This window comes from Trachurus japonicus, chromosome 5 (assembly GCF_045865225.1).
Source record: "Trachurus japonicus isolate A0001 chromosome 5, Traja_1.0".
Classification (NCBI taxonomy): Eukaryota; Metazoa; Chordata; class Actinopteri; order Carangiformes; family Carangidae; genus Trachurus; species Trachurus japonicus.
Window position 1 is genome coordinate 20037370 of NC_140911.1, and position 12796 is coordinate 20050165.

A 12796-nucleotide genomic window follows, 5' to 3' on the forward strand; every position below is an offset into this window, starting at 1 on the left:
GTGGTTGGTGCGGACCAAAGTGTGGCCACATTCATATCACAAACACCAGAGTTGGACTGAAGCCGCACCAGGACGACCCCATCAGGACAGTCTCGAATGCGACTGTTGTGTCCACAGTGACCCAAACGCATCACACTAGGCCCAAAGTTTAACTGGGTTGACCTAAACACTGCCTGTGTGAAAGCACTCTTAGTCTCACACTATATTTTTAAAGAATGAGGATCCTAGATTCCTTCCAGATTTAATCCCATTATTCTCCTGTTTGATGGACATTTACAGAAAAAGGTTCAGTATTTTTATTATTATAATGATTATATAAAGTCAGTAACTTAACACTATAGTTGTTATGATATTAGAATGTTGTATTGTTTGCAGTTTAGTTTTGGTAAATGTGTATAGTTCCAGATTTACCTGTCACCACTTAGTTAAATGTATTGTCTTAACATTAATTTGAAAAATAAGAATATAAAAGTATTATTGTGTAGTTAATTTAAATCCCATTCTTCCTTTATGGTCTTAGAAGCAGACCATAACACTATGATTTCCTGTTCTATTTTGAAATTATTTTCCTTGCCCCCTGGAGTCACCTCCATGCTCATTATCACCTCACTTTGCTGAGCTTTTGATGTTACAGTTTACATGAGCCAAAACATTTCTAAAAAAGGCAAATATTAAATTAGATATACATCTGTTTTTACCGAATGATCTTTTTACCTGAACATCAAGTGAAAAGAACGACTGAGTGACGACGTCTCTGATGGTTAGCTGGCACCGTACGGTCCAGGTGATAAATCTGTTTGTGTGTTGTCCAGAGCCAATTAGCTGTCAATCCCCATCAGCTGATCAAAACCTTGGTTCTTTGTTTTTATTGTTTAACAGCCTCATTACATTTGTTGTCTCTGACAAATTCTTGTACAACAAAATCACAACTTTTTGCCTGTAGTTTCTCTATTTTTTTACATTGAATAAAAGTTGCAGCAGCTGAGTTCACTGAGCAGAACTCAATGAACCTGATGAGCGTCGTTTATCACTGACATCAGCTGCTACAGCCGGAGAATAGCAGGTATTGTAACAGAATTAGTCATCAGTGTTTGTTACTGTAAATTAGCCATCTGCACTGCCTCACAACAACTGCCCACATATCAGAAACTTCCAAAGAGAAAGAAATCTCCAGTGGATGCAAAGTTTGTTTTGGGAACATTGAGGAGGGGAAGTTAGCATTTAGCAATATAAGAGACAGCCACAAAGTTAAAAACATGTCTTTTACCTGAGCGTGCACACACACACATACACACACTTTCTCACACACACACACACACGTGCATGCACAGACAAAAAGGCAGCGTCCACACAGCGTAGACCTCCACCCACAGCACGTCCCACTCAAACCAAACACAACGTGGAAATGGACGGAGCCGAGAAGAAGAAAATGGTATAAAAGAGGAAACTGTGCACGGATGAACGATAAATGCTCGATGCAGAAGAGAAATAAAAAGAGAGACAAAGGACGGAGAAAAGGAGGTGTGGAAAAATCAAATCAATGTTTGATGCAGATGGAAAAAAATGAAATAGAAAAAAAAGAAGAGGTAAAGAAAATCAATAGTAAAGCTGAAAAGCCTTCGACAGCATATTGCCTGGCACACGAATGGGTGTGTTTGCCAGAGATGAGCAGCAGATAAAGATGGGAGACATGGGGAAAGCAAAACAGAACAGGATGGAAATGGTTCTGCGGGGGAGGGGTGGAGGTGGTGGTGGGGTGGGGGCAGCGCTTCAGCCTCCGTCCATGAGGTTTAATGAATGCGGTCAATCAGTATGTAATGGCCCTGATGTTCCACTTTACACCGATGAGCAACATGGATGCAGCATGAGATGGAGAAAAAGAGCGAGGGATAGAGAGGAGAGAGATGGTGAGGCAGAAAATGGCAGTAAAAGGGAAAATTGGGAGATGGAGGAGGAGGAGGAGGAGGAGGAGGAGGAGGAGGAGGAGGGGAGGAAGAGATGGAGGAGATGAGGAGGAGGCTGTGCAGCCAAATCATGCAGGATCACATGGAGAGGATGTCGGGTGGCCGGGGCTAAAGGCTCAGGCTTCGTCTCTCTGCTACAGTGTGTGTGTGTGTGCATGTGTGTGTGTGTGTTCATCTGATCTCCCGCTATAACACTGTCCTGGGTGGTGGAGGTCTGTAAAATGAGCCTCAGTGAGAAGTTCTACAGGACACAGAGAAGCTGCCGTGTCAGTGGACGGCTGCTCGTACCTTTGTTCGCCAGGCGGACGCAGTTGATCTTTGTTTCCTGTGGAGAGACGACAGAGACACAGACGCTTCAGTCAACAGGTGGTAGACGACGATACGGCTCCAACAGCAATAATCAATCAGTTGTTTTTTATCAATTGTTTGTTTTGTTTTTTTCAGCACTTCACTGCTCCCCACACAACAAAACATTCCACCTTAAAAGTGTCTGACAGCTGCCAGTTGCACAGTGACTGAAATAGTAAATTGGTTAAAAAAAAAAAAAAAATTCTGTTAGGAGAAGATGATTCATCATCAATGTGTTATAAATGTAGTTACTGTACCTACATCTTTTACATGTTCCCTTGATGTGGAGATTGTGTTTAACTTCTTGAACTGAGCCTCTTGTTTTTCTTAAATGTCGGTAACAGTTGTTTTTTTGTTTTGTTTTTTACAGTAAATGAGTAAATCCAGACTCTCAGCAGGAATCAGCAGTGGTGAGAGAAAGAGAGAGAACACACCAAGGAGACATTAGTCTCTAAAGATGATCAATGAGATCATGAGACCGTGTTATTAGTTCCTGATTTCCACTACACTGAGCGGCTCTCATGTATGAACACATTATTAATATGAGGATCAATAAGCTGATGATTAAAACACACACACACACAAGTACATACTGTAACTGCATGTATTTAGGACCTTCAGTAACATACTGTGAGTCTGAGCCAAACCTTGACCTGACCTTAAACCTAAAGACATGGATGAAACTTCTTTAATGTGGATCATCAGTCAGTCCAGAGCAGCTTCATCAGTTCCTGTTTCTGTAGTTCACACCTCCGCTCTCTCTGTCTCTCATGCTCCTCCTCTTCCTCCACCTCCACCTTTCCTTCATCCCCTTCAGCCCTTTTCATTCCTCCACCTCTTCTCTCCATGATGTGCTGTCACCAGTGAGCGTACGTTATCTAACCGCTTGTCATAAACAGAAATCGCCCTCTTAACGCACATCGACCCATTTGTCTTCATCAGAGCTACAGACCCAACACCTGTCACTTCAGAATCAGTCCTGAATCACTGCTGAAGGAGCAACAGGTTGATTCATACTCATATCCCACTGACTGTGGCCTCACAGTGATAACTACAGTAGGACCAGGAAACAACTACAATAACATTGCATTTGTTTGTTGCCTTCAGATTCATTTTATCTTTCCGTTCACCCGTTCACTGCAAGACACTGCTCAGAACCTTTTAGGACTCTGTGGTAGTTTCTGCTTTACTTTCTGCAGCGGTCTGCTGGAGCTCTGGAAGTTCAGAGAGGGACAGAACGAGACTAAACAAGCACCCACCGTCGCAGGTCAGTCATTGCAGCTGCCATCGGACTGTACAACACCAGTCTGACCCCTTAATAACCTGCACTCTGGACTCTATTTATTTTTGACACTATTGCAAATACTGATCTGACAACGTTTGCACAAGCCACTTTCTCCATTACCGCACCTAGTTGTATTAAGTTTTCTTTTCTGCATAATTTATTATTTTTACATTTTCTACAGTAACAGTACATATCTTTGTTTTTTACATATATACGTATATTTTGTACATAGTAAATTCTTTATATTTTTATTCCTTACTTCTTTAAGCATCCTGTACTCTTTGCTACTGTTACAAGCGAATTTTCCACATGTGGGATCAATAGTCTCTTATACTTACTGTTGGTTTAAAAAATGAAAAGGTCAACCGCTGAGCCTTAAGTAGAAAATCAAGTTAAAACGCAGGTGACTGCAAATGGAAAGAAAACATAAGTACAGAACACTGTGTTTTCCCAACGTTCAGTTTCTGCTGCTCGATGTGTTAATCTACGTCGCTGATCAGTGTTGGTTCATTTGGTCAATACAGAAATAATTATCTTGAGTCTTCTCAGTTTTCAGGTAAACAACATCACGGTGTCCTCACAAACAGCAGTGTTCTCACAACTGTAAAGATCATCATACACAGCTGTCAGGACCTGCATCCCTCAGAGCACCTGGTCTGTGGGGGCGTGGCCTGTCGGAGCCGTCGTACATCAGGAAGGTCGAACCGAGATGAAACGGTCTGGTCCACGGAGGATTTACACTCCGTGTCACCAGATGTTCCCTCACAACCTCCTACACACACATCACATGTTTCATTAGTTTCTGTCTGGAAAATGCCGTCGTGAAATAACGATAAAACTGACGTTGCTGAAGTTGTGTCATGGCAACGCATGTAACTGCAGTTAGGATGAGAGGGAGAAAAATCTAAATATCTGTGAGAATGACTATTACTCTGTGTGTGTGTGTGTGTGTGTGTGTGTGTGTGTGTGTATGATGAAGTCAAAGGGAAGATGGATGCTGCTGGATGATGGATGACCAGAGCCTCTCAGCTGGATCTCTCCACAAGACTTAACACACCTGCTTCCACTGCATCTCTGTCTGACGTCCATCTGTCCGTCTGACACGATGTCAACGTCTCTCATTGGTCGAGGTGCATGAGTGCGTCGTGTGATTGGAGGCACTTCCAGACAGTTAGTTTAGGAGCTGAGCTGATGTGATGAACACTGAGATCAGAGAAGGCCTCAGTCTGCTGCAGACAAGTCACTGAGGGAATGAGCTCAGTCCCCCTGAGTGTCAGTGACGGGTGTTTTGTGTTTGTGTTTTGCCCGATGGAGGCTGTTTACCGTCCATCCAGAGGCGCGGCTGGTTCTGGATTCACGGCAGGAGCGAACGGTGAAGCTGCCTCGACGCCTCGACGCCTCGGCTCATGCTAATGGGCCCGAGCCTCAGGAGGTTGCAGGAAGCAGAGTTAATAAATGTGAGGCCAATTTATTGCCCGGCCTCCATCCAGAGAGGAGGGAGCTGTTTACGGCCGAGACACTGGAGAGACAGTGTGTTTTAACTTTGTCAGGCCTGAGAAGAATACTAAGTGTCTGTGAGGGCTGCAGCTGCTTGTGTGGGTGAGTCTCTCTCTCTTCCCTCTGGTTGGTTAGGTCTATGCTTTGATTGACAGGCAGGATTTCCAACCATGTGTGTCCCTAACCCAGACAGGGTAACCCACTTTTTGTCCACACCAGCAGTTTGTTTCTGTTCTCTGTCAGGGACTTTTTTATTGTATCTACTGAGGTCCTGCCGTCCTGTCAGGAGAACATCCTGGGCTTTCTCCTAATATCAAGGTGAAGGAGCACATGGACCTTTTATTAAAAACAGAGTCAGAGCTTCCTCTTTCTATAGCTGATGCATTTTACACGGGTATTATATTATATTACTGTACATGCCGAGTCATGAACACAAGATGTCACTGAGTCCTGCCCTTAACTCAACATGAATAAGCGGACAACGTCCACTACCGAAGAGGAGGACTGTTTTTAAATGCAGACTTATGTGAGGTTTATGGAAATTAAAATGTTGAGAAAAATACACTTACAGTGCTCCGCTTCAACTTTATTTGTAAGTTGTAACTTTATCACTCACTCCCTCACTCACAGAAATGTTTATTGTGCACAAATTCTTTCACACACCTGCCCACGAGCCAAAGGCAAGCACACACACACACACACACACACATAAAAGTGTGTTTGAGGATCAGGAGTGCATCTTGATTTACATCAACTGTCAGCTGCTAAAATCTTTGTGTCTCTCCAACCTGCTGAAGCTGCAGGCTGACGTTTGGTGTGTGTGCATGTGCAGTATGCGTGTGTGTGTGACGTTTAGGTTTTAAGGTAGAAATTGGTTTTAGTTCGAGGCTCACAACAATAGAGACCTTTGTGTGTGTGTGTGTTTGTGCGTGTGAGACTGACTGTCAGAGTTCCTTGCCTGACCCCTGAGGCTTTTTACTTGTCAAAAAATGTGTCTGGCAGCATCTCTCACACAGTGGGGGGTGGGTGGAGGTGTGTGTGTACGAGGGGTTACAGGGGCATGTTTCTCCATCTGTGTCGCTGCTTCCTTTTGTTTTGGGCCATTTCTCGCCCCATTTCTCCCTCTCCTCGTCTTTCTCCTACAACAACTCCACCTCTCCTCTCTACACACTCTCCTCCTCACTCCGTTGCTGCACCTTCATCTCTGTCCTCGTCTTCCTGGTTTCTCCACCCATGGGTTTTCTCCCAAGAGATTTCACATCCCGTATTTTTGGGATTTATTTTTTACGTCAACTCAGAGCTCAACACACAAAAATGCTGCACGTTCAGAACACGTCTTCATCAGTTTGACAACATTTGAATATGGACTATGACCCATGACCAGATTGTCCCATTTCGACAGCAGCTCCTTCTAGTGCAACACTTTTCCTGGACCTTTCTATACTCATCATTCACCTGACTCTTCGGTCCGTCACATGATGCTGCAGCACACAGGACGAGGGTAACCTGATGGAGGTACAGTATACGGCCAAAATATGAACCTCATTATTTGAGGAGTGAGGTGGTCAGTGTTCCTTCTCGTCTCAAACCTTCATGTTCAGCTGTTTGTCTTTGATGAAACAGAAAACTGTTGCCTCCCTGAGACACTGTGAGCTGCAGCCTTCATATTTCCTTTGGACTCAGGGCTCTTCCTAAATAACCTATTTAGTCTCTGAGTCAGAGATTGAGGGACTCGATGTAATAGAAGCTCATCAAAAATCTCCCTCGTCTCCTCACCCACTGCTGTTCTTCCCATCTCTGTCTGTCTCTCTCTTCCTCTCCAGTCTCCATCTCTGCCTCCAGTCTTATATCTTCTTTCTTTAATGTCTCCTTCACTGCTTTTAGACTTTCATTCCCCCTCCCTCCAAGTCCCTGATCACTATTGCACTTACTTCTCTTACTTATAGCCGCAGGCACTGTATTCTTGTCTGTGTGTGTTTAGCTTTAATGTGGGTGGTGTGTGTGTGTGTGTGTGTGTGTGTGTGTGAGAGTGTGTGTGACATCACATCACATCGAGGGAGACATACAGATCGCCGTCGGTGAGCAGCGTTGATGTGAAGAGGGTCGATTAATTGGCACAGTGATGGGGGAGGAGTGGGAGGGGCATCGAACTGATGTCACCTGGGATGGATAGATGGATAGATAGATAGATAGATAGATAGATAGATAGATAGATAGATAGATAGATAGATAGATAGATAGATAGATAGATAGATAGATAGATAGATAGATAGATTAAAAAAAAAGAATGATGGAATACAAAGAATGGTGATAAAGAAATGAGGTGTGGAATGAAGGTGACAGAAAAAAGACAAAAGGAAGAAGCACGGGATACCTGAATGAACAGGAGGGGAGAGAGAAAAGAGATAGAGGAAATGGAGTGGAGGGAAAGAGGAATGACAGAGAGATAGAGGGAGAAGAGGTGACAAAAAGAAGGATGTTGCAGCAACAGCAGTGAGTGGCAGAGAGATGGAGAGAGGAAGAGGTGGAGAGTGGGTGGGTTGAGAGAACAATTTCTTCTAAATGTTCTCAGGAGAGAAAGAGAAATGAAGTGACAGAAAATGAAAGAGAAAGGAGGGAGGAGAGACGGAGAGATGGAGAGACGGAGAGATGGACATGTGGAGGAGGAGGAATCTGAGAAACTGACTGATGCACAGGATCAAACCAAATGTCCTCCAGCAGGAGATGAGCAGCTACGTATACCCGCCAAAATAAAACACACACCACAACATCATCATCATCATCATCATCTCCTCACAGAATGAGCGATAGCAGAAACATTAAACACACTGATGAGGAACACACTGCAACAACCAATTAGCATAGACTGTCCCATTGATCCTCAGAGGAAAGTTAGGTTTAAAGGACAATTCCAGGCAAATTCAACTCGGGGGTGTATTTTCATTTCATTTTAGGTCTAACAGAAGGAATCTGAAGATTTTCAGTTTAATGTCTCCTGTTTTGTGGTAGTTGTGTCTGTCCCCGCATCGCCACGGCAGCAATGAATGGGAGTGGATGTAAGTTCTGCTGTTTAGGCTGTTTCCATCCCTCAAAGCCACAGACAGCGTCAGATGGAGACTCAAACATGCACCGAGAAGTTTATTTACTTCAACAAGCCGACATGTTTGTAAAACTAGATCTAATTCAAAGTCTCCCGGAGTCTCGCGCGAGCCCGACGTTGCAGTGCTGGGGCCTCATGTATCAATACTTGCGTGGATTTCATACTGAAACATGGCGTACGCCAAAATCCAGAAACTGTCGTACGCACAAAGAAAATCTGATGTATCAAAGTGTGCGTACACATGGATCCAAGCACTTTTCCTTTGTACATCCCAATCAACGTGGAATTGAGCGCACATGTAGAAGTGGTAATCTCCTCCCTGTCCACGCCCCCATTTAAATATGCAAATCAATGTAAATAAGGCCTGCACCAAAGATTCCCTTCTTTTTACGGTCAGAAAACACCATGAAAAACTGTGAGGAACAGCAATTTAACCAAATTTGAGTGGAAGGTGCTCCTCGATAAAGTTGAGCCGTGTAAACATCTTTTTTTTTTTTTTTTTTTTTGCCGTCCTCCGGCACCATTACAAAGGGGATGGGAGAGTGTGTGTGTTATATAAAGGTGGACGTGAGGCGGAGGACCGCTGTCATCCCAAATGAAAGCAGACAATGTACTCTAATTAAATTATGTGAAATGGATTTACAATTTTATTTGCCTTCTTTTATACACAGATCGCGTAGTAAATAAATGCAGAAGTGCGCCAGGGAGGCTGATAAAGACACATGTCCAACTTTACGCATGTGTTTATTGACATGAAGTACTTCACACAGTCTGTGTAGTTTAACCAGCAAAAAGAAAGTCACTGACAGCGTGATATTTCGGCAGACATGCTCAATGTGCATCGGGGCGGGGGGTTACATAGGACAATTAAACAAATACATTTACTTTGCGCGCATACAGTCCCAGCCTGTAATCTGTCCCCAACTATGCTGAATGAATGAATCGTGCGCTGAACCAGCCATCTCGCCACAATGTTTGTTAATATGTGATGCATTTACGCATCACATATGATCTGTACATTTATAGTATAAAAATGCTTCCTGTTCACAGTGTGGTCAGCACCTGAATGGAGGCGACCCATGGCTCCCCGCCGTGTCGCGCTCTCAGGCCGGTTGCAGCGCGCTGCGCTCAGTTCCAAGAGAATTGCCCTCGGAGTCATCATGTACAAAAAAAAAAAAAAACCTCCGGGACTCGTGTGCACTTCGCACTGCAGCATCTGCAATATCTTAAGACTAAAGCTGACATATTTCCTGCACCACTTTGCACATGCTTTTCTATCCACCTATCTAATTGCAACATGTGGATGGGTTGTTCATAAATGTGTCTCTGATGTGCACATTACTCTGAGGACTAATTGTTTTCACATTATTAACAGTTTCACAGCTTCACCTCTAAGTGTCGCCAAAGGAACAACAGCAGTAGAAACGTGCGTACGCCAGCTATGGAGTTGGCGTGGGCCACCGCACTTTTCCACGGTCATTTCACTTTTGATACATCTGAACGTTGGCGTGGAAAATGACGTACGCCACTTTTTTGTGCGTACGCAACATTGATACATGAGGCCCCTGGTGTGTTCACATGCAGTGGAAAAAGCTCCCGTTTGTGTCATAAACACAGGAATATCAACTCTTTACTTGCTTCAAGTAAAAAAAACTTCTGGGCGCATGTTTGAGTCGCCACCTGACGCTGTCTGTGGAAAAAAATGTACACTTGAAGCAAGTAAAGAGTTGATATTCCTGTGTTTATGACACAAGCGGTAGCTCCTACTGCACCTGAACACACCAGCACTGCAACTTCGGGCTCGCGCGAGACTCCGGGAGACTTTGAATTAGATCTAGTTTTACAAACATGTCGGCTTGTTGAAGTAAATAAACTTCTCGGTGCATGTTTGAGTGGCCATCTGACACTGTCTGTGGAAAAACATTGCAGCAGAACTTACATCCACTCCCATTCATTGCTGCCGTGGCGATGCGTAACTACTAACTACCGCAAAACAGGAGCAATTAAACTGAAAATCTTCAGATTCCTTCTTTTAGACCTAAAATGATAGGAAAATACACCCCCGATTTGAATTCGCCTGGAATTGTCCTTTAAGGCTTTATATACAGTCTATGGTTTTTTTCTGTGAGACTGACCTTTGACCTGGTCCACAGTGTGACTCAGTTGCCAGAAATGATTACAGTAAGTTGCAGTCATGAGCTAATTCATCTCTGGACACTAGGAGAGTGTCAAATACACACACACACAAACACCACATACATGTACTTAATCTATGTGTGTGTAGTTGCACAGCTAAAAACTGCACTTGTTCAGGATCATAGAAAGATGTTCTCACCTGAGACATGACAGCTTTTGTCTTTTTTGAGATATATCTTTGTTTTCCTGTCCTCTTGTCCATCTCATGGACACTTTCCTGGACACAGTCTTGACAGTTTGTATTCTCCTCATTCTTAAAAGTGTTCTTTCTTTCTCCCTTTCTGCAGGTATAAGAGTGTTTGAAAGTTCTTCACAGAAACTGTCGACCGAAAAGGACTCGTTGAGAGTCGAGTGAGAAAAGCAGGCGACATCCGAGGCAACTCCAGTCCACGGATCCACTTCTGTGTAAAACTGGCGACGGCACAGTGGCTGCGACTTTAAGCTCACATGTATTTATTCTTTATCATCAGTGTGACAGAATGAAAACACATCAGACACCAGGCCAATTCTCCAATGTCTCACAGAAGGACATAAAAGCAGCCAACCGTCAAGTTCGTCATGAATAAATATATTTCAGAACCTGAGCAGGAAAAAAAACATTCATAAGCTGAAATTCGATGGTTTCATGAGCATGTTTGTGCCCGACTTCCTTATCAAATCATCTGGGCTACAGTGCCACACTGGTCCCTAACCCCCCCCCCAGAACGCACACACACACACAGTTCCAATCCCTGACCCAGACAAACCACACACTGATTGGATTGACTTGGATCCAATCAAATAAGGAATTCTGATGTGACCGGATTTAAGGTCTACAGATACACAAAACACACACACTCACACACACACTTGTTCAATCAAGCAAGGTCCGCTCCACACTCACACTGACTCACAAACAGTCCACACACACTCTCTCTCTCTCTTTGTGCTTAGTGCATTGTGGGAAATCTGCTTTCTGGAGGAGGATATTACATCACGGCGTCAGCCAGCTCACCCGGCCTCCTTCGCCAAACTGAGTTACCGTGGTTACAGCAGTGGAAAATTAAAACAACCCTCGCAGGAATTCGGAGTATTACGGAAAAATTTAAAAATCATAACTGAAGTTGTGTATGAGTTGTGAGATGGAGGTGGTGGGGGGGTGGGGGGGGGTGGGGGGGGGGAAGTTGTTGTGTTTACAGACGGTATAATTGGCAGAGGAGAAGAGGGGAATGCAAACACACAGATGGATTCTGGGAGCGCAGACTCTCTCGGTCTTGGATCAAATTGTACATGTATGTGTCTCTTGCTCATGTCACTGAGCCCTGCTATGACGTCACTAATGGAGGCGTGGTCGGTGCTTTCTCATTCAACAGAACTGTTAATAAAGCTGTGAAAACACATCTGGAGCAGCGTTCACGCCATTTTGGGCCTGTGGGCTAAAACTGGTCCCCCAGGAGAAAAATGTGACCCATCAGAGAATCTATGAGATGTTTTTTTAATCTCTCTCTCTCTCTCTCTCTCTCTCTCTATATATATATATATATATATAGGCTATATATATATAATGACATATTACTAGGCAAAGACTGAAGATCACTTATCAAAAATAGATGAATCATGGCAGCAACAGTTTCCCACAGTCACTTCTTCTAAGCTACAAAATAAAAGCATGTGAACAACATGCTGGCTGAGTGGCATGATCTACAGATTTGCTCTTTCCCTTATTTTTCACATATAACCTGTCTCACAGCAGCAACATCTGTTACTGCCATAGTGACTAGGGATGTCACGATTATAAATTTTCTTGGTACGATTATTGTCAGAGAAATAATCACGGTAGTAGGATTACCACGATTATTATACATTATACAACAGTTAGTTCCGACCAGTCCAAACCGAGCAATTTGATTGGACAAGAGACGTTCCATAGTGCTGATATACACTATAACAGCACTGGGACTTTTTACAGACATAATCACTCCGCTGTTCAGCTGGACAGGAGCTAATGCTGCGTTCGATTGCACTCGGAACTCGGAAAGATCCCGGTCGGAAAGTCCGACTTCCGAGGTAAATGCGTTTCATTGCGCAACCTCGGAAAACATGGCCGGCCACAGTAAGCTCATATATCTTTCGAGCATCAAAAAGTACTGCTGGGGAAGAACATTAGCTGCTTGGGGGAGAGAGAAATAGAAATGCCACTTCTGCAACACACAGTCTTGAACGCACCAGAGAGGGGAATCCTGCATGTGTCACAGCGAGCTGTGCAGATTCAACTCTTGCTGCAGTACGCATGGAACTAGGCTATATCAAAGTCCTTCTAGGCAAGTCAGGCCACTCGGCGGCCATATTGGCGACGCTTCGAAAAGCCCAAGAAGACCAGACCCCTATCTAATTGAATGGAGGGGTGGTCAAATCCACCCTTTAACG

At 44.0% G+C, this 12796-nt stretch overlaps 1 protein-coding gene across 21 annotated transcripts in view; it reads right to left on the bottom strand.

The window, feature by feature from the left end:
• The window catches only part of ptprt (protein tyrosine phosphatase receptor type T), a 329374-nt gene that overhangs the window by 120185 nt on the left and 196393 nt on the right, over nt 1-12796 (bottom strand). For all 21 annotated transcript variants that reach the window (XM_085776699.1, XM_085776698.1, XM_085776697.1 and 18 more), the window contains exon 15: nt 2253-2289. In XM_085776699.1, the coding sequence (XP_085632825.1) occupies nt 2253-2289 (37 nt within the window). The remainder of the gene's footprint in view (nt 1-2252; nt 2290-12796) is intronic.